Here is a 25,945-nt window from a genome sequence, read left to right on the forward strand (position 1 = left end):
GGTAGGTTCAGAGGAGATGTGCGGGGGGAAGGTTTTTTTTTAAAACACAGAGAGTGGTGGTGGCCTGGAATGCACTGCCAAGTCAGGTGGTTGAGGCAGATATGTTAGCGACCTTTAAGACTTATCTGTTTAGACACATGAACAGATGGGGTATAGAAGGATACAGGCGTTTGGTCTAGATAGGACACGTGATCGCACAGGCTTGGAGGGCCAAAGGGCCTGTTCCTGAGCTGTATTGTTCTTTGTATAACAAAATCAGAAGTAGCTCACCAGCAGGGCCTCTTGTGGAGAAAGAATGACGTCCTGTTACTGAGCACAAATATGAAGCAACCACCCAAATGGAAAGGGGGTGCCATCATTAACAATAACTGGGTGGGGAAACTAAATTTGGCTTTTTCAGGCACATTTTAGTCCTTCCCTCGGCACAAATTTACATAACAAGTATCATTGGAGCTTCATAATCAGTTTTTAATCCTTCTTCTCAGGTACCCAACAATCAAGGTGGTCAGAGGGCAGCACGGTGGCCTAGTGGTTAGCACAACCGCCTCACAGCGCTGAGGTCCCAGGTTCGATCCCGGCTCTGGGTCACTGTCCGTGTGGAGTTTGCACGTTCTCCCCGTGTCTGCGTGGGTTTCGCCCCCACAACCTAAAAATGTGCAGAGTAGGTGGATTGGCCACGCTAAATTGCCCCTTAATTGGAAAAAATAATTGGCTAATCTAAAATTTAAAAAAAAAAAATCAAGGTGGTCAGCACAATCAATATCTTGATTTTAGCCTTCAGCCAGCTAGCAAAATGTCGAGGACCCCTCGCTTGGCATTCCTCGTCTTAACCCATCATACACCCACACCCATCAAACCTCTCATACACCCACACCACCAACATCCACCAAATCACAAGAGCAGCCAACTGGGGGAACAAACCCCCCCCCCCCCCCACCCCCACCCAAACGAGGACAGGCAAGTGTGAGCCAACCCAAAGGCTTGGAGCACCACCTGGACCACCCAAAGGGCGGCCAGGTTGACCAACAGGCAGATGCCACTTCACAGATGTGCTCAACGTTGCCATCCTTCCACCAACTGGGCAAGCCTTCTAAACCATCGAAGATATTCCTGACCAATTCAATAAGGTGGTTTCAAACCGTCACAATAAATTGACGTTTGCTCCAATACTTTGAAGGAACAATATTTGTCAAACAATTGGGCAGGAAACCGATGACCCGTTGCATGGATCGCAATCAGAAAATCACTGAAAAGGTGCCCAAATAACGACCATCGCACACTTATGAATACCCCAAAAGAGGAGATTTTGCTTTGTAATTGGGTAAACAAACATCCGAGTGCCCACCAAAAATAATTAATTGTGTTAAAATCAGTGTGATGTGATATTTTGATGCTATAAGGCGCCACACCATTTAAATTTTTTTTGGTGCGATAAAATCCTGCACAATAAACAATCCCAGCATCCTTTGCTTCTCGAGGGTCACATCATGCAGCCTTCCCTCACCTCCCTCCACCTCACCACCACAAGGGTCACGGGATTATTATTATTTTTTTTTAAAAACACGCACTGTGCAACTCTTAACAGTTTTAAATATCGTCTCAATAAAACAAGGCTACTCTTTTTGGAAAAAAAAAAGATTTTAAAAAAGGGGGCAAAGGTCGGGGTCAGGGGTGAGATGCAGTAAAAGTTGAGAGGTGGACTTACAGGAACTAGCTTCCAATACCATTTGGTGGGACACTGTTGAGGGACACAGTGTGTCACATAGGCAGAGAGGTCAAAGGGGCAGCGGGAGAGAGAGAGAGAGAAAGGGAAAAGAGGAAAAGCATTGAATTTCATAAAATCAGAAGCGGTTCAGACTTCAAGCAAGGCAATACGAGAAATATCAAATACACATTTAAATATAAAAAAGATTCAAAGCTCAACAAGGCAAGAAGATATGCAGATTCAGGCTTCACTAAGCACAGTCAAAAATACAGAAAGGAAACTCCCCCATCACTTTTTTTGTAATCTTTGTGTCGTTACACTTAACGATCGGTGCATTAATAGTTTGGGGCAACCATTTTTATTGCAGGCGTGAGAGAATTGCAACTATCTTTAAGCATTTTGGCGTTGCACAAAAATCCTCCAATCATGATTCGTTGAGTGGAGGTGCAGCAAGTAATCCCTTCCCCCTTATATTCTCGGATCCATTGTTTCCTTCTTCCAGGGGGATCAGGATGTGGGTGTTGTTGAAAAAGGCCGGCGTTTATTGCTCCCCCCTTCCTCATCCCCCAGATTTGAGCTCCGTGCACACAGATGGTGCAGACCCAGATCTGAAAAATCTCCCTCGAGGGAAGTCCTTTCACAGTTCCTACCCCCTCGCCAACCTGGCTCCTCGAAGAGCAACGTCACACGGGACAAGGTTGAGACCCCCACCGAGGCTCGACAAAGATTATTACACGACATCGTCACAAATTGAAGCAGTCTGGCGTGTAAAGGGCCTGGAACTGGAGGAACATCAGTTGGAGGGCAGGACGGGACTTAAATACAGACAGCAGAAGGGTGGCATGCGGTGCAGTGGTTAGCACTGGGACTGCGCCGCTGAGGACCTGGGTTCAAATCCCGGCTCTGGGTCACTGTCCATGTGGAGTTTGCACATTCTCCCCATGTCTGCGTGGGTCTCACCCCCACAACCCAAAGATGTGCAGGGTAGGTGGATTGGTCACACTAAATTGCCCCTTAATTGGGAAAAAAAAATAATTGGGTACTCTAAATTTATTTTTTAAAATAGACATTTTTAAAAAATATCACTTGCGTTCTGCCCCCTATGAACAAGTGCCGCACTTAACGTGCTAGGAATCTAAACACCAGCAGGCACAAATAACTCCTTCAGTTTAAAAAAATAATAATATTTGTTCACCATAGATAAAGCTACTAAGGGGCAGTACGGTGGCGCAGTGGTTCGCACTGCTGCCTCACGGCACGTAGATCCCAGGTTCAATCCCAGCTCTGGGTCACTGTCTGTGAGGACATTCTCCCAGTGTTTTTTTTTTTAAATATTTTTTATTCTGCTCCTTTTTCACATTTTCTCCCAAATTTACACCCACCAACAATAAATGATAATCAGTAACAAATATGTCAATCCCCATATCAATAACAACGATCCCATCCTCCCACCAAACCCCCAAACATTCGCCCGCATGTTCACACAAACAAATGACCAAAAGGAATTGGGGATCACCCATAGTCACCATTAACACACAAGCCCCTCCCCCCAACCCCCCCCACCCCCTCGTCCAACTAATGTTCGATGTTACCAGTTCTTGAAAGTGCATAATGAATAATGCCCATGAATCCTTCCCCTCAGTTCAAACTTAACCTTCTCAGAGTCAAGAATTCCAACAGGTCCCCCCGTGCCAGGGCACAGGGTGGGGAGGTTGCTCTCCAACCCATCAGGATCCGCCTTCGGGCGATCAACAAGGCGAAGGCTACAACATCTGTTTCCAACCCCGGATGGTCCGACACCCCGAATATGGCTCCCGGGGACCCGGGTCCAGTTTCACGTGCACCACTTTAGAAATTACCCAAAAAAAACCTCCTTCCAGTAATCCTCTAGCTTTGGACAGGACCAAAACACATGAACGTAACTAGCTCTCCCCCCCCCCCCCCCCCCCCCCCCCCCCCGCAACGTTCACACACGTCTTCCACTCCTTTAAAGAATCGGCTCATCCTCGCTCTCGTGAGGCGTGCTCTGTATACCACCTTCAGCTGTATCAGCCCGAATCTCGCGCACTAGGTGGAGGCATTCACTCTCCGGAGCACCTCACACCAGAACCCCTCCTCCATATCCTCTCCCAACTCTTCCTCCCACTTTGCTTTGATCCCTTCCAGTGGTGCCTTCTCCTCATCCAAAATAGCTCCGCAAACCGCCGACACAACCCCCTTCTCCAGCCCACCTGTCGTCAGCGCCTCCTCCAGCAATGTGGAAGCCGGTTCCTCCGGGAAGTTCTGTGTCTCCTTTCTGGCAAAATCTCGAACCTGCATGTATCTAAACATTTCCCCCTGCTCCAGCCAATACTTCACTTCCAGCTCCTTCAATCCTGCAAATCGACCCCTAAGAAACAAATCTTTTCGTGTCTTAATCACCTTTTCCTCCCATTTCCGAAAATTTCCATCCCACCTCCCTGGCTCAAATCTGTGGTTCCCCTGAATCGGCATTTCCCTTGACCCTGCCCCCAACCCGAAGTGTTGGTGAAACTGCCTCCAAATTCTCAATGAAGCTATTATTACCGGACTCCCTGAGTGTTTCCCCGGGGCTATCGGGAGCGGCGCTGTTGCTAGTGCTTTCAATCCCGACCCCCTGCACAAACTCTCCTCCATTCTGACCCACTGGGAATCAACCCCTCTGACCCAGCTCCGCACCTTCTCCACATTCCCCGCCCAGTAGTAATATATCAGGTTCGGGAGACCCAAACCCCCTGCCTGCCTTCCCCTCTGTAGCAGCACCTTTCTAACTCTGGCCACCTTCCCTCCCCATATGAACGAAGTAATCCTTCCCTCAATCTCTCTGAGAAAAGCCTTTGGCAGGAAAATCGGCAGGGATTGAAAAATAAACAGAAATCGCGGCAACACATTCATTTTAACCGCCTGTACTGTACCCGCCAGTGACATTCTCCCTGGCGCCTGAGGTCCCAGGTTCGATCCCGGCCCCGGGTAACCGTCCGTGTGGAGTTTGCACATTCTCCCCGTGTTTGCGTGGGTTTTGCCCCCACAACCCAAAGATGTGCAGGGTAGGTAGATTGGCCACGCTAAAATACCCCTTAATTGGAAAAGATTAATTGGGTACTCTAAATTTATTTTTAAAAAGACAAAGCTATAGAGAGCACAGTGACAGCCCTGAACATGACGAATGACCAGTTAACTGAACACAACATTTGGACAAAGTCAATCATACAAACCACAAGGGAATGTCTACTGGATGGCTAGTCGACATGGAATAAATCAGAACTCACTCACCCTCAACTTTAATCACACCCATCGCTGCCAACCCCCTTGTCCCAAACACATTTAGGGTGGTAAGCAGAATTGTTTCTGTGCTCACCCCAGTCCAACGCCGGCATCTCCACATCACGGACAAATACAGGACATTCTAGAGGGGGAGGGAGAGGAGCCAGTGGTCGTCGGTGCACATCGGCACCAACGACATGGGAATGTCGGGAGTTAGAAGAAAGTGAAGAAGTCGGACCTCAAAAAGGTAGTGATCGCAGGAGTACTACCTGTGCCACTGGTTTAGAATTAGCAGAATATGTGGCTGGAAAGATGGTAAGGGGGAGGGTTTCAGATTCCTGGGGCATTGGGACCGCTTCTGGGAGAAGGTGGGACCAGTGCAAACTAGACAGGCCTTGGCAGGACCAGGACTGATGTCCGGGGGGGGGGGTTACTTGTGGGGTTTACACCTGGGCATCATATAATGTAAAGGCGACCTGGCAGAAGTTTACAAAATTAGGAGTGGCATGGACAGAGTGGATACTCAGAAGCTTTTTCCCAGGGTGGAAGAGTCAATTCCCAGGGGAAAAGTTTAGGAGAGATGTGCGAGGCAATTTTTTATTTTTTTCAATAATACACAGAGGCTGGTGAGTGCCTGAAACTCGCTGCGGAGGAGGTGGTGGAAGCAGCTACCATAGCGACGTTTAACAGGCATCTTGACAAATACATAAATAGGAAGAGAATGGAGAGATACGGACCCCGGAAGTGCAGACGGTTTTGATTTAGACAGGCATCATGATCGGTGCAGGTGTGGAGGGCCGAAGGGCCTGTTCCTGTGCTGTACTGTTCTTTGACACTGTAACAAAAGTAGGGATGGGACAAGGAACATTCAAAAGGACTCGCCTCGAGGCTTGCACCATAACGCGCCGAGCAGTCAAAATAAAAAATGGTTGAATTAGTTGCGCAGGCTGTATGTGGATAAATGGAAGGGTATCCACTTTGGTAGCAAAAATAGGAGGCAGATTATTTGAATGGGTGTAAATGTCATCGCATGTACAGTGCCATTCGGCCCATCGAGTCTGCACCGGCTCTTGGAAAGAGCCCCCCCCACTTAACATGGAGGGATAATGGACACCTTTCCTTCTCGCCCAGGGAAGGAAGAACAGAGAGAGACCCCCCCTCCCCCCACCCAATCATGTGCTACTCCAACTACCCCATCTGACACATCGGAGATCACAAATCTCTCTTGTGCCATCTCCTTCCTAAAGGACCACAATAGGCAAAAGCACGCCTGTTTGGGAGCTCCATGATCCCAGAATAGGGTTAAGTACTGTCGGAAAAGGGAAAATCTCTGCCAGTTGCTGACTGTACCAGTCAGAATGGTGTGAACACTTTCTTCGCCCAGCCATTGCACAGGGAGATGGATACCTCCAGACGACAGGATTGTACTTGCTCACGAGAGAATTGACAGCCAAAGGGAAACAATAATTCCGTTTGACCCAAAACGGCTGGAGCTGGAGTGGTTGGGGGCTGGCGGTGGGGTGCGGTCTTGGGATATTGCTTCAGGAATAACCGGCTACAACCAGAAAACCTTCTCCTACAGTCCTTACTGCAAAGTGGGTCAAAGTCTTCCCTCATTTCTCCCCAGGTTGAACTATAACCTGCCCTTGTGCCTCTGTCAATGCTAATTTGGCACAAGCCTCTTGAAGACACTGGAGAATTTATTTTGTTCCCTTCACCCTCCTCAACCTGCATCACCAACCAATCACAACGTAGCTGAGATGAAGAGGTCAACACACATCTCACAGTGGGCCACAAAAAATCCTCATCCACAGGGTACATCAGGGCTTCTATCACTTCAACAAGAAGCTGCCCGAGTCCAGCCTATACAAACAAAACGTTCAATCTCGATAAATCTTCTCTATTATAACCATCCCCTCACTAGTTGGAGCTTTACCAGAAACATTTGGCCTTGCTAAACTCTCACCTTGCAAAAAAAAAAAGAAATCGATCTCCCTGCAACTGTGTTTTCGGTCCCTGTCCTCGCCCTCAGCATTTTTATTTCCACCTTCCTGTCTCCTGTAGGTACTCCAGAACTCGCTTTCCATGAAGGACATTAATGAAAAACCCTCCAGTATTGGTCACAGTCAGTACATTCATGCATTGCAAAGTGACATGAATAAAAGTCAACTTTGTTCAGATGTCCAGACCCGGGGTCACTTCTATGTTGTGCAACTGGAATAATAACCTACATATTGGATGGCAACGTGTGGAGGCACCACTTCTCAAATGAGCAGAACCACTCAAAAATGCCATGTCCCGATGTATTATCACCCTAAGTTAAGTGATTTGTTGATAGTAATGTACAGTAAAGATTTAGGTTATGATCTTGCAATCTTGAATCTCTCGCACATCAAAACTTTAAGTGAAAATCTGGGGGGAAATTCTCCCCTACCCGGCGGGGCAGGGGGTCCCGGCGTAGCGCCAACCACTCCAGCGTCGGACCTCCCCAAAGGTGCGGAAATCTCTGCACCTTTAGGGCCTAGGCCCGCGCCGGAGTGGCACCCACTCCGCCGGCCGGCGCGAACGGGCTTTGGTGCCACGCCGATCGGCATCGGGGCTGGCCGAAAGGTCTTTGCCGGTCATCGGGAGTCCGCGCATGCCGCCAGAGCGTCAGCGGCCGCTGACGTCACCACCGCGCATGCTCGATGGAGGGGGTCTCTTCCGCCTCCGCCATGGTGGAGGCCGTGGCGGCAGCGGAAGAAAAAGAGTGCCCGCACGGCACAGTCCCTCCCGCCCGCCGATCGGTGGGCCCCGATCGCGGGCCAGGCCACTGTGGGGGCACCCACCGGGGTCCGATCGCCCACGCCCCGCCCCCCCCCCCCCAGGACCTCGCCAAAGCCCATCACGGGCCGGAGAATCGCCGCGGGGGGCCCGCCGATTGGCGGAACACGATTCCCACTCCTGACGATTCCCGGGTGGCGGAGAATTCCGGCCACGGCGGGGGCGGGATTTACGCTGGCCCCGGGCGATTCCCCGACCCTGCGGGGGGTCGGAGAATTCCACCCCTGGTATCCAGTTGCCCCAGTCGCTTCCTGTTCGCTCCATTGCCCCCAATCCTGTAGCCGGCACTTTTTAAGATCAAGGCTCAATATGATCACACACACACCACTGACCCCGGGATATCTGGTCATCCGATTCCAAACTCACCAAATTGGGGGGATTCAAAGTTGAAAATTATTGAAGTACTTAGAACAGCAGAGACAAAAAACAAAGGCAGGGTTTGGAAATACAGTCAGTAAACTTAGACATGGCAGGAAGCAGTGTGGAGGAAGATTACCTAAGGTAGCACAGCAGCAATACAAGCTTAAATGTCCGTCAGTTAGATACCTACCCCTTGGTTTCTTGAATTGTCTAAGCCAGGCTGGTGTCTCAGTTGGTGCAACCGTTCAGAGATATCTTTTAATTTCTGGTTTATCTGAGGAATAAAAAAAAAAAGTTTATCATGAAGAAATCAGACCTCAGACCGTGTCAAATGCTCAAGTTCACCTCCTGAAGGTGAATACAACTCAATGTACACAAGGCATGTACAGCCTTCAAGTCAAATTCAACATTGAATTCAGCAACTTCAGACGAACAGCTCTACCCCACCTCAACCCATTTGTTTTCATCCCATTTCATTTTAACGGTTTTTTAAAAAAAACATTTATTTCTCTCATGTCTTTCTTTATAGATATTCACATCCTTCCCCCCCCCCCCGCATCTTATCCACCTTTCGTTACATGTTGCTTCTCCCTACCCCCCCCCCCCCCCTCCCCATCCCCATCTACATCTGTCACAGTTTAACCTCTGATGTTAGTTTCTCTGCAGTATGGCCTTTCACATCTTTTGTTCTCTCTGGGGACTGCCATTGTACTCTTTCCTCTTGGTTTCTGTGGCCATTAGGGGGCTGGTTTAGCACACTGGGCTAAATTGCTGGCTTTTAAAGCAGACCAAGGCAGGCCAGCAGCACGGTTCAATTCCCGTACCAGATTCCCAAACAGGCACCGGAATGTGGTGACTAGGGGCTTTTCACAGTAACTTCATTGAAGCCTACTCGTGACAATAAGCGATTTTCATTTCATTTCATTCACACCCGGTTTCCCTGGGTTTCCGTGGCTTTGACTCATCTGTCATTCTCACTCCGCAGCATAAATATTTCCCACTTTCTCCGTCTTTGGCTTCGACAAAGGGTCATCTGGACTCGAAGCGTCAGCTCCATCCTCTCCCTCCAGATGCTGCCAGACCTGCTGAGATTTTCCAGCATTTTTTTTTCGGTTTCAAATTCCAGCATCCACAGTAATTTGCTTTTATATTTGTACACAAGGCACAACTAGATGAAGGAAACCTTTCATTCAACGTCTCTCGTGGGTGGTGCCTGCTGCAACCATTTGTGAAAGCCGAACAGAACTGGAGTCAGACAGCTGGCCTACACTTAATCAGCATCTTCCCTCTGCCAGAGATTTAAACTTCACCCCGGATTAGAGCCAATCACCATCTGGTCCAAAATCATCACCACTGGATGACAGAGCATGCCACATCTACGATAAGTCTATTCTGGAGATAAAGAACGCGTGTCAGGCCCTCAAAATTATAATTTTAAAAAATATATAAATACAAGATTGTTACCTCGTCAACCCAGAACAGCAAGTTGTATTCCATGCTGGCCGGGACTTGCTTCGATGGACTGAGGCTTGCGATCTCCTCGGTGTCTGCTGCCACCTTCCTGCCACGCAAGGTCTCCATCATGTAGGCGGTCATCAGGGCATCGATAAGGGCCAAGTGGGCACCCTGGTTGGCAAAAGCAGAGCTTGCGTTATTTATTGGACTACATTCAATGAGCAATCCTCTTCGCCACCCTCACCACGGGCATTGGCGAATCGGTCAACCCTCGATTTGAAATAACTTCCAGATCGTGTAAAATAACCCCAAGAGACTAAAGGATGAAGTCACACTAAATCCACCACACACTAACAATCCAGCCCGCCATTTTTAAATTTGCCACTACAGATGACAAGCCTGTGCAGGTGACACCTCAGACGTCCTCCCTTCAAACCTGGCTCAAGTTTGAAAACGCGGGTAGCACGGTGGCGCAGCGGTTAGCACTGCTGCATCACGGCGCCCGAGGTCCCAGGTTCGACGCCGGCCCCGGGTGTAAGGCTTGTGAATCTATGGAATTCCTTGCCCAGTGAAGCAGTTGAGGCTCCTTCATTAAATGTTTTCAAGATAAAAGACAGACAGTTTTTTGAAGAATAAAGGGATTTAAGGGTTATGGTGTTCGGGCCGGAAAGTGGAGCCGAGTCCGAAAAAGATCAGCCATGATCTCATTGAATGGCGGAGCAGGCTCGAGGGGCCAGATGGCCTACTCCTGCTCCTAGTTCTTATGTTCTTATGTTACTGTCCGTGTGGAGTTTGCACATTCTCCCTGTGTTTGCGTGGGTTTCGCTCCCACAACCCAAAGATGTGCAGGGTAGGTGGAATAGGCACGTTAAATTGCCCCTTAATTGGAAAAAAAATGACCGGTAATTGGGTATTCTCAAATTTTATTTTTTTTTAAAGTTTGAAAACGCAAAATCCGTTGTGGCCGGGCCCGCAATCGGGGCCCACCAATCGGCGGGCCGGCCTCTCGGGCTGGGGGCCTCCTTTCTTCTGCGCCGACCCCTGTAACCCTACGCCATGCTGTGTCGGGGCTGGCGCGGAGAAGGGAGCCACTGCGTATGTGCGCATTGGCACCGGTGCCACTGTACATGTGCGGACCCCGCGGCACCCAGTTGATGCCGGGATCAGCAGCTGGAATGGCGTGGGCCGCTCCAGTGCCGTGCTGGCCCCCTGTAGGGGCCAGAATTGCTGACCCTGAGGCCGTGTTGACGCCGTTGGGAAATGCGACGGGATCCTCAGGATCAGAGAATCCCGCCCTATAGCACTTTCCACAACACATTATGGAATATTCGGCGGTATCTCTGAAAGATGTAACAATTCCAAAGAGGGCTTGAAAAGGTGAATGGGGCTCAAACCCAGACTTTATTGTTGAGAGAACAATAAACACAGAATGCGAGAGTGAACCAGGAGTGTCCCTTTAAGAATCAGCATCAACGCAGTATATTCCTAGGGATATTTGGAAAAACCACTCGCATTCGTATATCCCCTTTAACGTAGTGCAGCATCCCAACTCACTTCACAGGAGCATCAAGAAAGTGGGGTTCCGAGCTGCTTAAGGGGCTATGGGGACAGACGAGAGGTGGGGGTGGGACTGGAGAGGTTTGGAAAGGGAATTCCCAGAGTTTAGGCTTTTGTAAACATTTATTCAGGAATGTGGCCGTCGCTGGGCTGGGCCAGCATTTGCTGCCCATCCTTAAATTGCCCTTGAACAGAGTGTCTGGCCCGGCCATTTCAGAGTCAACCACATTGCTATGGGTCTGGAGTCACATGTAGCCCATTCTAGATTCCCTTCACTAAAAAGAACAGGAGTGAACCAGGTGAGTTTTTACGACAATTGACAATGGTCATCATTCAACTTCTAATTCCAGATTTTTGTTGAATTTTTATTCCACCATCTGCAGCGGTGGGAATCGAACCCAGGCCCCCCGGGATCACTAGTCCAGTGATAATGCAACTACTCCACCCCTTCTCCAACAGCTGAAGCCATGACCGGGGCATAAAAATTGGGGACGAGAGATTTACCAACGTTGGAACAGCAAAGAAATCTTGTACATCAACGATCGGTATTTAGGTCACGTTTACAAGCGAAGTCATTGGGAAGTCTGGTTCGACACCCAAGACCGGTGCAATCTCTCAAAGGTCTTGGCAGTCCCACAGTACCTTCTGAATAAAAAGCAGCCTCAAAATTTCACTCAAACTGAGAATCACCACCACCAGTCTGCGAGTCAGTCGCTGGGGATGGGATGGGATGGCATGCGGAGTCACGGAATAAAAAAAGAGGCAGTTCAATAGCTGGAGCACTCCTGGATCTCAGTCAGAAACAGCTACCAAGGTGCCCAAAACCAGCATCAAGGCATTAACCTGTGCATCATTTGAGGTGGAAGACACCATGGATTGGACCACCGAAGCTTAGCCGGTAGCGCAGTCGGTTCTGGATTGCAAGGTTCCAGGTTCACGCCCCACCCCAGTGCTTGAGCAAAATCAACCATCAATATTTATTCCAGTGCAATACAGATGGAGCGCTGCACTGCCGGAGAGGATGTCTTTCAGTGGAGACGATAAACACGGGGCCTAGCTGACTGCTCGGGTGGATGTAGAAGATCCCATGGTATTATTTTTAAAATTTCGAGTGCCCAATTATTTTTTTTTCTAATTAAGGGACAATTTAGCGTGGCCAATCCACCGAACCTGCGCATCTTTGGGATGTGGGTGCGAAGCCCACGCAGACACGGGGAGAATGTGCAAACTCCACACGGACAGTGACCCGGGGCCACGATCGAACCTGGGACCTCGGCACCCTGAGGCAGCAGTGCTAAGCACTGTGCCACGAGCCGTCCTGAAGATCCCATGGTATTATTTTGAAAAGAAGCAGGGCGTGTTATCCCCGATGTCCAACCAAGTCACAACAGATGGACCGAACGGCCTCCTTCTGCAGTGTAAATTCTACGACTCTATGATTCTATGATCATATTGGCCACCATGGGAGCTTGCAGCGCCCCCACTGGCCGCTGTATTTCCTGCACGCCTATCAGCCGCTGCAGTTACTTCATTACAAGAGTAACTGCACTTCATTGGTTGTAAAGTACTAGAGACATCTGGTGGTCATGAAAGGCACTACTGTATACAAGTTCAATAAACACAACTCCCCTCCCGGAAATAAAAACTGAATTGGTGATGGTTGGTTGTGATCGGACCGGAGGGACGGGGGACGGACAAAAAGCACACAGATCCAAAAGTTCCATCCAGCCAATTCTAACCCGTCCAAGTTTTCCAAGGCGGAATTTTCCAGATAGATTTTGTAGCCAAGAATGCAGCGATACTGCCAAGCCTCGATACTGCGGTTTGCCAAAGGATGAAAATCCTCCATCTTTATTTTTTAAAAAGTTGTTCGTGAAATCACTCCCATGTGGTTTTTTTTTTAAAAATGACTAACTTGGTTTAATTAGCCAATAAGAAAATAAACTTTTATTTTTAAATCATGGCGTTGCACTTGGTCAGGCCTCAAATGGAAGCCTCTTTCCCATGGCAACTAGGATCAAAGGTCACACCGGCCCTTGGCAGCGGAATCACAGAAACCAGATGATGTGGTTTATGTTCCATTTTGGCACATTGCATTAAAAAAAGCATGTTTAATTGCAGATAAACCTTGCGGTGTGGATGTGTCCAAAACGGGACTCGCTGTACTGGACAGCAGTACACTGGTTGGGCAGGCTGGTTGAGAACGTGCCCGAAAAAAAAAAAAGGGTGAACTCAAAACAGCTTAAAATAATTAATGGCGAGGCCCAACTCAGAATTCAGAGAAATTCCTCAAGTCCCATCCATTGTCAATTCCAATTCTTTACAAAGATTCTTCCCAAGGGTTTGCCTCAATTATGCGAGGTGGAACACACTTTGATCACACTTTCACAGAGAGGCGACACCCGAACAGCCTTGTCATTTGTTTTTGTTTTTAATTTCTTCTTTCACAGGATGCGGCCGTTGCTGGCAATGCCAGCATTTGTTTCCCATCCCTAATTGCCCTTTAACTCAGTGGCTTGGAAAATCATCATAATCATAGAATCATAGAATCTACAGTGCAGAAGGAGGCCATTTGGCCCATCACATCTGCACCGGCCCTTACAAAGAGCACCCGACTCAAGCCCACGTATCTACCCTATAACCCCCACTTACCCTTTTTGGACACCAAGGGCAATTTAGCCTGGCCAATCCACCTAACCCGCACATCTTTGGACTGTGGGAGGAAACCGGAGCACCCGGAGGAAACCCACGCAGACGCGGGGAGAATGTACCAACTTGTCACAGACCGTCACTCAAGGTCGGAATTTGAACCCAGGCCCTGGCACTGTGAGGCAGTGCTAACCACAATGCTAACTCTTTTTTAAAAAATGCTTTATTTCTCTTGGACTTTTAGACAGCCTGTAGGACATGCCCAGCAATACAAATGCTCCTCTGGAGGTTCGATCCATAAGGCTTCATTTGAAGATCCTAAGATGTCTCCCCCCCCCCCCCCCCCCCCCCACCCCCCCCCACCCTCCCCTCCTGCTGTAATTCATTCCCTGATCAAAATTGCGACACCCCTCGTCTTACCTCCTCCTCCGTCTCGCCTGAAGGTCCTACATCCTGGAATACTGAGCCACCAATCCAGCCCCTCTCTCAACCATGTCTCAGTGACAGCAATGACATCATACCCCTATGTTTAAATTCGTGCCCTCAACTCACCTGCCTTGTTTACATAGATACATTGAAGATAGGAGCAGGAGGAGGCCTTTTGGCCCTTCGAGCCTGCTGCGCCAGTCATCACGATCATGGTTGATCATCCCACTCAATAGCCCAATGCTGATTTCTCCCTATAACCTTTAATCCCATTCGCCCCAGTGCTATATCCAGCCGCTTAGCATCAACTACTTCCTGTGGTAATGAATTTCACAGGCTCACCAGTCTTTGAGTGAAGAAATGTCTCCTCATTTCTGTCCTAAATGGTTTACCGTGAATCCTCAGGCTGTGACCCCTGGTTCTGCACAGATCCACCATTGGGAACGTCTTCCATGCATCTACCCCGTCTAGTCCTGTTAGAATTTTATACGTTTCTACGAGATTCCCCCCCCTCCTCATTCTTCTGAACTCCAGCAAGAACAATCCTAACTTAATCAATCTCTCGTCATATGCCAGTCCCGCCATCCCATAAACCTCTGCCGCACTCCCTCGAGAGCAAGAACATCCCTCCTCAGATAAGGAGACCAAAATATTCTAGGTGTGGCCTCACCAAGGGCCTGTTTATCAGACTTCTTGCATGAAAATTGGGGCTGGTTTAGCACAGGGCTAAATAGCTGGCTTTGAAAGCAGGCCAGCAGCACGGTTCAATTCCCGTACCAGCCTCCCCGAACAGGCGCCGGAATGTGGCGACTAGGGGCTTTCCACAGTAACTTCATTTGAAGTCTACTTGTGACAATAAACCATTTTCATTTTCAAAATAAATACCATCCAGTTTTGCCAGACTCCCTTGTGACTTAACTGGTCGAGAACATCTGTCTTCCTGACTCACTTGCTGTTCATTCTAATCTTGGCTGTGCATCCCTCCCCCACCACACCCCTACCCAGCCTAGTAGTTTAAACCCTCCACAACAGAACTAGCAACCCTCTCTGCAAGGATGCTGGTCCCATTTCAGTTCAGGTGCAACCTGTCCGCCCCGTACAGGTTCCACTGCCCCCAAAACAGGTCCCAATGTCCCAGAAACCTAACCCCCCCCCCCCCCCCCCCCCCCCCTTCTGCACCGTCTCTCCAGCCACGCATTCATCTGGACTAACCTCCAAGTCTATTTCCATTTCCAAGGGCAGTTAAGAGTTAACTACTTGGTTTGCGAGTCTGGAGTTACATGTAGGCCAGACCGGGTAAGGATGGCAGATTTCCGTGGCCAACATTATTGAGACTAGCTTTTAATGCCAGATTATATCCATTGAATTTAAATTCCACCAGCTGCCATGGTGGGATTTGAATCCATATCCCAGAGCATTGTCCTGGGTCTTTGTTTTACTAGCTGCCATCATCACCATCGCCACTGTGAAGACCCCATTGCAATTCTATGAAGAGTTCCCTCATGTCAGACATGAATTATTCTTCCCCACGACATTGTCAACCCATTTTAGAAAAAGGTGATTTAACAGCTTACTTGGGTTGTCTCGTGATAGTGGCTTCTAACAGCTGAGGAGGTCAGGAGAGGCATTTTCCATAGGGTTACTCCATTCAACCCCTGCCCCCGACTGCCCATGCTTCAGGTTTTGCCTTTCCCAGGTGACATGTCTGTTCAGGTACACTGAGGGAGAATTCAGAATGTCCAATTCGCCAAACAAGCCCGTCTTTCGGGACTTGTGGGAAGAAATCTGAGCACCCGGAGGAAACCCACGCAGACACGGGGGAGAACGTGCAGCCTCCGCACAAACAGTCACCCAAGACAAGAATCGAACCTGGGACCCAGGTGCTGTGAAGCAACAGTGCTAACCACTGTGCTACCATCCCGCCCATGAAACTTAATTCAAATTTCACGAACTGCCATGGCGGGATTCGAAACCAGGTCCCCAGAACATGGCTTTGGGTCTCTGGATAACTAACCCAGCGACGATACCACTATGCCAATGCCTCCCTAACTGGTATCGAAATTCATGCAGAAGCCTAAAAAGAAAGGCCTCAGAAATAAAATAGCGGCAGTAAAATAACCTCTTCCTCCCATCAGGCATTTGCAGATAAGGAAGGGTGAGCATTTTGCCCCTCCAGAAACTGCCTGGAAAAGATCACGGTCAACAAAACCACGACAATAAGGAGGGCTCAAGGCCTACTGGAGGCGGTCACATCTTCCACCAAGGCCTACTGGAGGCGGTCACATCTTCCACCAAGGCCTACTGGAGGCGGTCACATCTTCCACCATCAAAGCACAGTGGCAGCAGCGCGTACCATCTACAAGATGCACTGCAGCAACATCGCACCTAGCCTCTGTCAACAGCACCTCCAAAACCAGTGGTCCCAACCACCTAGAAAGACACAGCTACATTTAATCACCATCTGTAGGTACACCTCCAAACCATGTAACCATCCTGACTGGGAAATACTTCGCCATTTCCAAGCGATCACTGCATCTAAATCCTGACATCCCCAACAGCACCACAGGTGTACCTACACCACGTAAAAACTGCAGGGGCTGACGCCACCTTCGAGAGCAATTCAGGATAGATAACACATGCTGGCTTAGCCAGCAACACCCACATCCTGGGAAAGAATGGAGAAAAAAAAAACTACCAGTCAATGAATACTTCAGGGGTTGAGGGAAGCTATAAAAAGCAATTAACAAAAAGATCACAGGATTATATAAAGAAAATCTAGCCACAACATTACACAGTGAAGGCACACTGACAGACTGAAATGGGCCCAATTTTCCATCTCTCTCCTTCATCCTTCAAACAAACATAGAACATAGAACAGTACAGCACAGAACAGGCCCTTCGGCCCTCGATGTTGTGCCGAGCAAAGATCACCCTACTCAAGCCCACATATCTACCCTATATCCATAACCCAGTAACCCCCACTTAACCTTTTTTTTTTAAGGACACCAAGGTCAATTTAGCATGGCCAATCCACCTAACCAGCACATCTTGGACTGTGGGAGGAAACCGGAGCACCCGGAGGAAACCCACGCAGACACGGGGAGAACGTGCAGACTCCGCACAGTCAGTGACCCAGCCGGGAATCGAACCTGGGACCCTGGAGCTGTGAAGCAATTGTGCTAACCACTATGCTATCGTGCCGCCCAAACATATATGTTTCTTATGCATTCATACCTGTTCACCTTTTCCCTTTTTAACGTTTTTTTCCTGCCAATGTGTTACAAATAAATGCAAAACCAATAAAAATATTTTTAAATACTTTTTTTCATATCACCTACTGCATTATATTATACATATCTATAATGCCACCTCACAGCAGAGCTGACCCTGCATGTTGCACAACAGCAAGATTTTTACAATTTGCACATTACAAATTACGAACAATGAACAGATTTACAAGTTGGTAGCTTCATTTTTAAAAAAATTCATGCACAGGATGTGGACGCCACTGGCTACGCCAGCGTTTATTGCCCATCCCTAGTTTCCCTTCAGAAGGTGGTGGTGAGTTGCCTTTTTGAACCGCTGCAGTCATTGAGGTGTAGGTACACCCACTGTGCTGTTAGGGAGGGAGTTCCAGGATGTTGCCCCAGCGACATACATCTCCAAGTCAGGGTCGTGAGTGACTTGGAGGGGAACCCAACGAGATTTGTCGCAAATTCCTATTTCCTGATGGCACCATTAAACTGGGGCATTTTAAACATTTAGTACGTCTTTCCTTTGGGGACAGAGGGTGGCACCTGTGTGCTGGACACACCCCCCACCCACACCCCCCACACCCCACCCCCACCCACCCCCACACCCACCCCCACACCAGTTAGCCTTGAGCACAAGAAGCATGAGAATAACATGGACGGTGGTCCTCTCGCTATGTTAAGTGAAGCAGGTTTAACAAGCTAAACACAGAAGGAAAGTGGGCACAAAGTAGTCACTGTCTGGAGCGGACAGTGTCAGGTTTGGGCGGCAGGCAATTGAAGCCGCACTCTGGAAGCAGAGCCCGCAAGCTGGGCCCACACCAGTGGGGAACTGAGGGAGTGCTGCATTGACAGACCAGCCACATTTCAGATGAGACACAAACCCCAGTTGCCATTTGCTGGCTCTGGTGGACATAAAAGACAGCTCAAGGTGGGTGCAAGGACTGATCATCTGTTAATTATTTCACAGTACGTGGGATCTTACTGTGTACCAAGTGGCTGCCCTATCTACCCACATGCCAACAGTAGCCGCACTTCAAAAGTGCCTAACCGGCTGTAATGTAGCTCCTCCGGGAGAGGGTGCTAGCTAAATGCACATCTCCCCTTTTCATTTCCAAGTCCTTTGAAAATTAGTGCACAAACTACCCCTGTAATTATGGGCTGGAGAGGAGTGTGTGGTGAAGCATTTGCTCACCTTCCCGGAACGAAAGTCAGTCCCGAGCAGAAGGAAAAGGCCTCACCCGCAGTGAGGACGTGTTGCGGTGGTACATCCGAACCCACATTGCCAGCCCATCTGATTGACCGGCAGCTCCAGCAGTCCTCCCAGCCCCAGAGCTCGCCAACGGGCACAGACGAGCTGCCAGGCAGCCGAATACACGCCCAGGCAGCAGGGGTGAGGGGTCAGAAAATCCAGCCCCAAGTCTTGGTCGGAGAGTTTCACAATCTCACGAGGAGGCTACTTGTACCAAATAGCTCCCTCCCCCCCCCCCCCAGGCAAAATCTGCATTTATATAGCACCTGTCACATCCCAAAGTCATTTGACAGCCAAAACGTGCACAGCAAGCTCCCAGCAACGTGGGAACAGCCAGCCGGACGGTTTTTAAGCGTTATTGGCCGAGGGCACTGGGGGAAGCTCGTCCGGCTCTTCTCCGGAAAAAGCGACACACGGGCTCTTTCACACCGAGGCAGGTGGGACCGCAGCTTAAAACGTCACATTCGAAAGACACCTCCGACAGCGCCACGCCCTCGCAGCTCCGCGCCAAGCATCAGCAGAGAGCATACAGACGCCTAGAGTGAGACTTGAATCCGTAACCTGACTGGGGGGGGGGGGGGGGGACAACTACCCACCGAGCCCCGGATGCCCCAGCAATCACCGGACACGTGCGTGTCGCCAAGTGGACCGGAACACGGGAAGGGTCAAGGGTTAGTTAATGGACACAGCAAGACCAGGTGTACGAATCAGCTTCCCAAGCACCACTGGCGTGTCGACGGAAAAGGGGCCTCGGGTGGGAAAATTCCAGCCAAAGACTGGAATTCCCTATTAATAATAATAAATAATCTTTTTTGTCACAAGTAGGCTTACATTTACACTGCAATGAAGTTACTGTGGAAAATCTAGTCGCCACACTCCGGCCCCTGTTCGGGTACGCGGAGGGGATAATTCAGAATGCCCAATTCACCTAACAAGCACGTCTTTCGGGACTCGTGGGAGGAAACCGGAGCGCCCGGAAGAAACCCATGTAGGCACGGGGAGACTGCGCACAGTCAGTGACCCAAGCAGGCAATCGAACTTGGTTCCCTGACGCTGTGAAGCATCAGTGGTAACTACTGTCTTACCGTGCCACCCAATCACATTAAATGCCAACCACCTTCGCCCTCCCCAAAATGATTCCGTCTGCCGAGATCAGTTACGAACAATCCTCAAAACACAACGTTTGCAGCTTTATGAAAATGAAAATCGCTTACTGTCACGAGTAGGCTTCAAATGAAGTTACTGTGAAAAGCCCCTAGTCGCCACATCCCGGCGCCTGTTCGGGGAGGCTGTTACGGGAATCGAACCGTGCTGCTGGCCTGCCTTGGTCTGCTTTCAAAGCCAGTGATTAGCCCTGTGAGCTAAACAGCCCCTAGAGGGGCCCAAGAGGGGCCTCAAAGCCACTCCGAAACCCGAGAGCAGGCCTCCAGCAAAGTGTCCCCTCGCGTCAATTAATCCTGACATTTCCAGGTCAAAATACAGATCGACGCAGAATCAATCAAATCAGTGTGGCCTGCAATCTTTGGGTTAAGGAAACGCAACTGATGTTAACCCGTGTAACTGGAAACACAAACCGCCTGCACAGTTGGAGTTTATTTTTTTTTCCTCTTTCACTGTTTTCTCCCATTCATTCCTCGGCCAATTCCATGGAACGGGTGGAATTCCAGGAGCATAATTGTTTTTTCTTGCACTTGGGCCTGGCAAGTGGAACTGGCTGCCCTTAAAGGCAAAGCAAGGAAATCCTCAAGGGGCCCAAACTCAAAGCCAGCTAAGTGAGGAATAACCTTTGCAGAGAGTTCTTTCAAAGCAGATGGGACAAATCAAAGCGGCGGCTGAATAACATTCGTAACATAAATAGGCCGCCTCACGCTGCATCAAACACCAATCTCCATTCACTAAAATCCTCGGGCAACTGTTTTCATCTCCATTTTTCTGAGCGGGTTTGCTTAAATATTTGGGCTTAAGCGTCAGAGTTCCGCAAGACCCTGTAGTCTTTCTCCCAATGTCTGCGTGGACCTCACCCCCACCTGCCTGTGCGAGTCAGTAAGGACCCGGGGGCGGGGGGAAGCGAGATTCGCTAAGAGTTAAGACGCGGAGGGGCGGCACGGTTGCGTAGTGGTTAGCACTGCTGCCTCACGGCGCTGAGGTCCAGGGTTCAACCCTGGCCCCGGGTCACTGTCCGTGTGGAGTTGGCACATTCTCCCCGTGTCTGCGTGGGTCTCTCCCCCCCCAATGACCCAAAGACGTGCCGGGTAGGTGGATTGGCCGCGCTAAATTTCCTCTTAATTGAAGAGGAAAAGAATTGAGTACTTTAAATTTAAAGAAAAAGACATGACAGCTAAGATTTGGATGACCCCCCCCCCGGATATTGGGAGGGTACAACGTGGGAGAGTAACCAGGAGGAGATGACCGAGATGGAGAAATAGGGATTCTCCCTTCAGTGTTGGTTTAGTTAAACATGCGTCCCCTTTAAGCAAGGTCGTAGCTGCAGAGCCCCGTGCTAATGATTAACCCCACACCTTCCTGTGCAGAGTACAAGGTCCAGAAATGGACACCGATTTGCCAAGCCAACGCTGCAGAAATAAACACAAAGCCACTCAGGCTAAACAGCTTTGGACACAAAGAAAAACACTACCAACCCCCACAGGGCATATAGTATGGCCCCTTGGGCTGAACTGGTCAATACCCATGGAGTTGAATCTAGGGCTCAAACCGCATGCAGTCAAAAGTGTTCCCGGGAGAGCACTTTACATTTTGTGTTATTAAATGTCCTATTACTGCACTTGTTCTTGGGGGATATGCAAGCATGACTCACGCCAGTAGCCGTTCAGAGAGAGAGAGCGGGAGGAAGAACAGACATAACTGCACGCTGCTGACCAACCAACCTGAGCCCAAGTAACTCCAAGACTGCCTCACATTGAAATGAAAATCGCTTATTGTCACGAGTCGGCTTCAATGAAGTTACTGTCAAAAGCCCCTAGTCGCCACATTCCGGCGCCTGTCCGGGGAGGCTGGTACGGGAATCGAACCGTGCTGCTGGCCTGCTTTAAAAGCCAGTGATTTAGCTCAGTGAGCTAAACCAGCCCCTGGTTCGACACTGCGAGGGGGGACTGGCAAAAATAAAATAAAATTGCGTCAAAAAAATATATAGAAGGCTTACAATGTTTTAGACACTATACATTCAACAGGTTATGATTGGCCAATGGCTTAGCGGGCACAAACGGTAAGTTGTGCACACAGACCCAAGGTCAATTGAAATTCTTCGTTAGCGTAGGCACTCACTACAGAATTATAATAGGCTTTGGCTTTCTGCACTGGGGGTGGGCTGGAATAGGCCAAGAGATCCCGAGTGGTTGATTATTCAGTCAAGAGGGCAGCACAACGGCACAGTGGTTGGCACTGCCGCCCCACAGCGCCCAGCACTGCCGCCCCACAGCGCCCAGCACTGCCGCCCCACAGCGCCCAGCACTGCCGCCCCACAGCGCCAGGGACCCAGGGTTGATTCCAGCCTTTGGTGATTGTGTGGAGTTTACATGTTCCCCTCGTGTCTGCGTGGGTTTCCTCCCTGTGCTCCGGTTTCCTTCCACAGTCCAAAGATGTGCACGTTAGGTGGATTGGCAGTGCTAAATTGTCCCTAAATTTCCAAATATGTGACAGGTAGGTGGGGTTATGAGGTTACAGGCAGAGGGCAGCAGAGTGTACCGACGTAGGGTGCTCTTTCGGAGGGTCGGTGCAGACTCGATGGGCCGAATGGCCTCCTTCTGCACTGCAGAGATTTTAAATTCAATTCTAATTCACTGGAGGAGACGCTCAGGGTCCATGGTGTATAACAAAGCCACTCCTCCTGGGCACTTTTAAGATGTTAAACTTAATCTCGCTTGGTGGGGGAAGAAAGAAAAGAGAAAAGAGGATAATATTAACATTCCCAACCTTGGGCAGCACGGTGGCCTAGTGGTTAGCACAACCGCCTCACGGCGCTGAGGTCCCAGGTTCGATCCCGGCTCTGGGTCACTGTCCGTGTGGAGTTTGCACATTCTCCCCGTGTCTGCGTGGGTTTCACCCCCACAACACAAAAACGTGCAAGCTAGGTGGATTGGCCACGCTAAATTGCCCCTTAATTGGAAAAATGATTGGGTACACTAAATTAAAAAAAAAAAAACATTCCCAACCTTTGCACAAGACTGATGGCATCCAATAAGCTGCTGGGTTTTACTATACATCGACCTGGAACAGAATATTAAATCTGGGCTGGGTGTAAAACAGGCAGCCAACCCCATCCCATCAGTTCCTGGAAGGTAGGTTCAGGTAAAATTTAGCCCCAGGCTTTCGGGCCCAAGCTGGCAGATAAACAACATCCAATTGGTGACAGGAACCAAGTGAGAAGGGGGAGACAACAACTCTTCCATAGCTAGCTCCTGCAACATTAATTTGCTATTCTGAAGATTGTATTTATCAGTCGTGGCTTAGAATATAAGAACAAGGAGGTTATGTTGGAGCAGTACAGAACGTTGATGTTGGATCAGTACAGAACGTTGGTTAGGCCACAGCTGGAGTACTGTGCGCGCAGTTCTGGTCACTTCACTATCGGAAGGAGGTGATTGCCCTGGAGGGGGTACAGAGGAGATTGACCAGTTTGTTGCCTGGGATGGAGCATTCGAGCAATAAGGAGAGACTGGATAGGGTTGGATAGGTTTTTTTTTAAAAAGAGCAGACAAGGCTGACTGAGGGGGGATATAGAACATAGAACAGTACAGCACAGAACAGGCCCTTCGGCCCTCGATGTTGTGCCGAGCAATGATCACCCTACTCAAACCCACGTATCCACCCTATACCCGTAACCCAACAACCCCCCCCCCCCCCCCGAACCTTACTTTTTAGGACACTACAGGCAATTTAGCATGGCCAATCCACCTAACCCGCACATCTTTGGACTGTGGGAGGAAACCGGAGCACCCGGAGGAAACCCACGCACACACGGGGAGGACGTGCAGACTCCGCACAGACAGTGACCCAGCCGGGAATCGAACCTGGGACCCTGGAGCTGTGAAACATTTATGCTAACCACCATGCTACCGTGCTGCCCCATGATTGAGGTGTACAAGATTGAGGGATTTTGACAGGGTAAATAGGAAGTAACTGGTCCCCTTGTTTGAAGAGTCAATCACAAGGGTACACAGATTTAGGGGGGGGGGGGGGCAGGAGATTCAGAGGGGATTTGAGAAAACAAGTGTCTCTCAGATGATGGTGAGAATCTGGAATGCACTATCAGGGAAGGAAGTGGAGCAATCTTTATAAAAAAACAATTGAAACACCGCCACTTTCAAGCATATGGGACTGGTAAGTAGGATCAGCGCGAGATATGGGGTATATTGTTGGTGCAGACTCGATGGGCCAAAGGGCCTTTTCTGCACTGCACAACTCCGGGAGGGGGGCCCGCACAGTTCCTCCCCATTGTCCCGGTCAATATTTATCCTCGATAGTCCACGCTAAAACAGATCTGGTCGGCACATCGCTCTTTGTGCGCGTTTGCTGTGTGTAAATTGGTAACCGTGCCTTCGTTGGGTAACTTCCGCGATTATTGCAAAAAGCGCTCAATGTGGTTTCTGTGGTGATGTGCATCACTGTAAATACACAAGGGGTTAATGTAAATACATGTAGACTAGCTAGACACTAGAGGGAGCACCAGAGACATCACACACACACTCAACCAATAGATCAGTTAGATAGGACACGACCAATGGGCATTCACGATACACACAGAGGTGACACGACCACAGGAGGGCATTACACCAACACATATATAAAGGACACCACACACCTGATCTGCCTCTTTCCAGTGGAGACAGTCAGTGAGTCGAGACACAGGGTTGATTTGATATCATTCCCACCACGTGGATTGTAGCAGACTGGTTAGTCAGTCTGGGTAGCTATAGTAGGATTAATGGTAGTGTCGAACCCAAGTTATAGGAGTGTATATAGTTGAATAAACGTGTTGAAGTCATCTCCATGTCTGAACCTTCCTTTGTCAAGTGCACCACAAGGAAGCAGCTTATGCCACACTTGGTGCATAACAAGATAGTTTCCTTCCTCTTTTGATCACTGAATCTCAGGAGAACCCAAGACCTCCCAACAATTGCTCAAATTCCAGTACTGCTCCCCATTTCAGGTTACTGAGTGACTAATTAGATTTGCTAAACTCCAGCATTCCAGCCCCAGTCTCGATTTGGCTCCTGTATCCAGCACTGTCCTGGCTGTACACATACTTGCCAAAGAACAGTCTTGTGCTCCAGCCCATGAAGAAGTGACCCAAATTCTAATCTGACGCGAAGGCACTGGTTACGATTTGGAATTTGTATTGTTTGCAGTAACTGCTGCACCAGTAAACCCCAGCAAAGAGAGGGAGAGAGAGAGAGAGAGAGAGAGAGGGGGGAGAGGGAGAGGGAGAGGGAGAGGGAGAGGGAGAGGAGAGGGAGAGGGAGAGAGAGAGGGAGAGAGGAGAGGGGGAGAGAGAGAGGAGAGAGAGAGAGAGAGAGAGAGGGAGGAAGAGGCTTTCACTGCAACTTAAATTCTGCAATAGATGCGAAAATGCATCCTCGGTTACCGGAGTACATGTTGTCAGAAAAGCTGTTGGCTCTGGAGGAGTTTGGTGGGGAGGGGAAGGGATTAAGACAGGGGTGGGCAAACTACGGCCCGCGGGCCGCATGCGGCCCGCCAAAGGTCTTTATGCGGCCCACCAAGATCAAGTCATAAAAAATATTTTTAAAATTTTTTTTTTTTTTTAAATAAGGTTAATGGGGGGGGGGGGGGGGGGCTGTTGGGTTACTGGTATAGGGTGGATACGTTGACTTGAGTAGGGTGATCATTGCACGGCACAACATCGAGGGCCGAAGGGCCTGTTCTGTGCTGTAATGTTCTATGTTCTATATGAGGCGCCCAGAATCATAACCGGGTGAAGCGCCATTTTTGAAAAGTAGAGAAAAAGAGGGCTAAAGGCAGGATGCCGCCGGGGGAAGCGCTGAGGTATATGCCGCATGCTAATTGGTTACAACCGGGACTATTAATTAATATACTATGCGGCCCTTTAAAATTGTGAATTTCTGAATGTGGCCCTTGCACGGAAAAGTTTGCCCACCCCTGGATTAAGAGGAAGAGCTGCATAGTGCGATAACACGGACCTGGGGCAGT

At 49.4% G+C, this 25,945-nt stretch overlaps 1 protein-coding gene across 5 annotated transcripts in view; it reads right to left on the reverse strand.

The window, feature by feature from the left end:
• camsap3 (calmodulin regulated spectrin-associated protein family, member 3) overlaps positions 1-25,945 on the reverse strand; it is a 210,047-nt gene that overhangs the window by 79,728 nt on the left and 104,374 nt on the right. For 4 of the 5 annotated variants that reach the window (XM_038785076.1, XM_038785074.1, XM_038785073.1 and 1 more), the window contains 3 exons: positions 9,635-9,796; positions 8,361-8,444; positions 1,706-1,738 (listed from right to left, as the gene is read on the reverse strand). In XM_038785076.1, the coding sequence (XP_038641004.1) occupies positions 1,706-1,738; positions 8,361-8,444; positions 9,635-9,796 (279 nt within the window). The remainder of the gene's footprint in view (positions 1-1,705; positions 1,739-8,360; positions 8,445-9,634; positions 9,797-25,945) is intronic. The other variant, XM_038785075.1, reaches the window with a different exon arrangement.

The sequence above is a fragment of the Scyliorhinus canicula genome, chromosome 25 (assembly GCF_902713615.1).
Source record: "Scyliorhinus canicula chromosome 25, sScyCan1.1, whole genome shotgun sequence".
Taxonomy (NCBI): domain Eukaryota; kingdom Metazoa; phylum Chordata; class Chondrichthyes; order Carcharhiniformes; family Scyliorhinidae; genus Scyliorhinus; species Scyliorhinus canicula.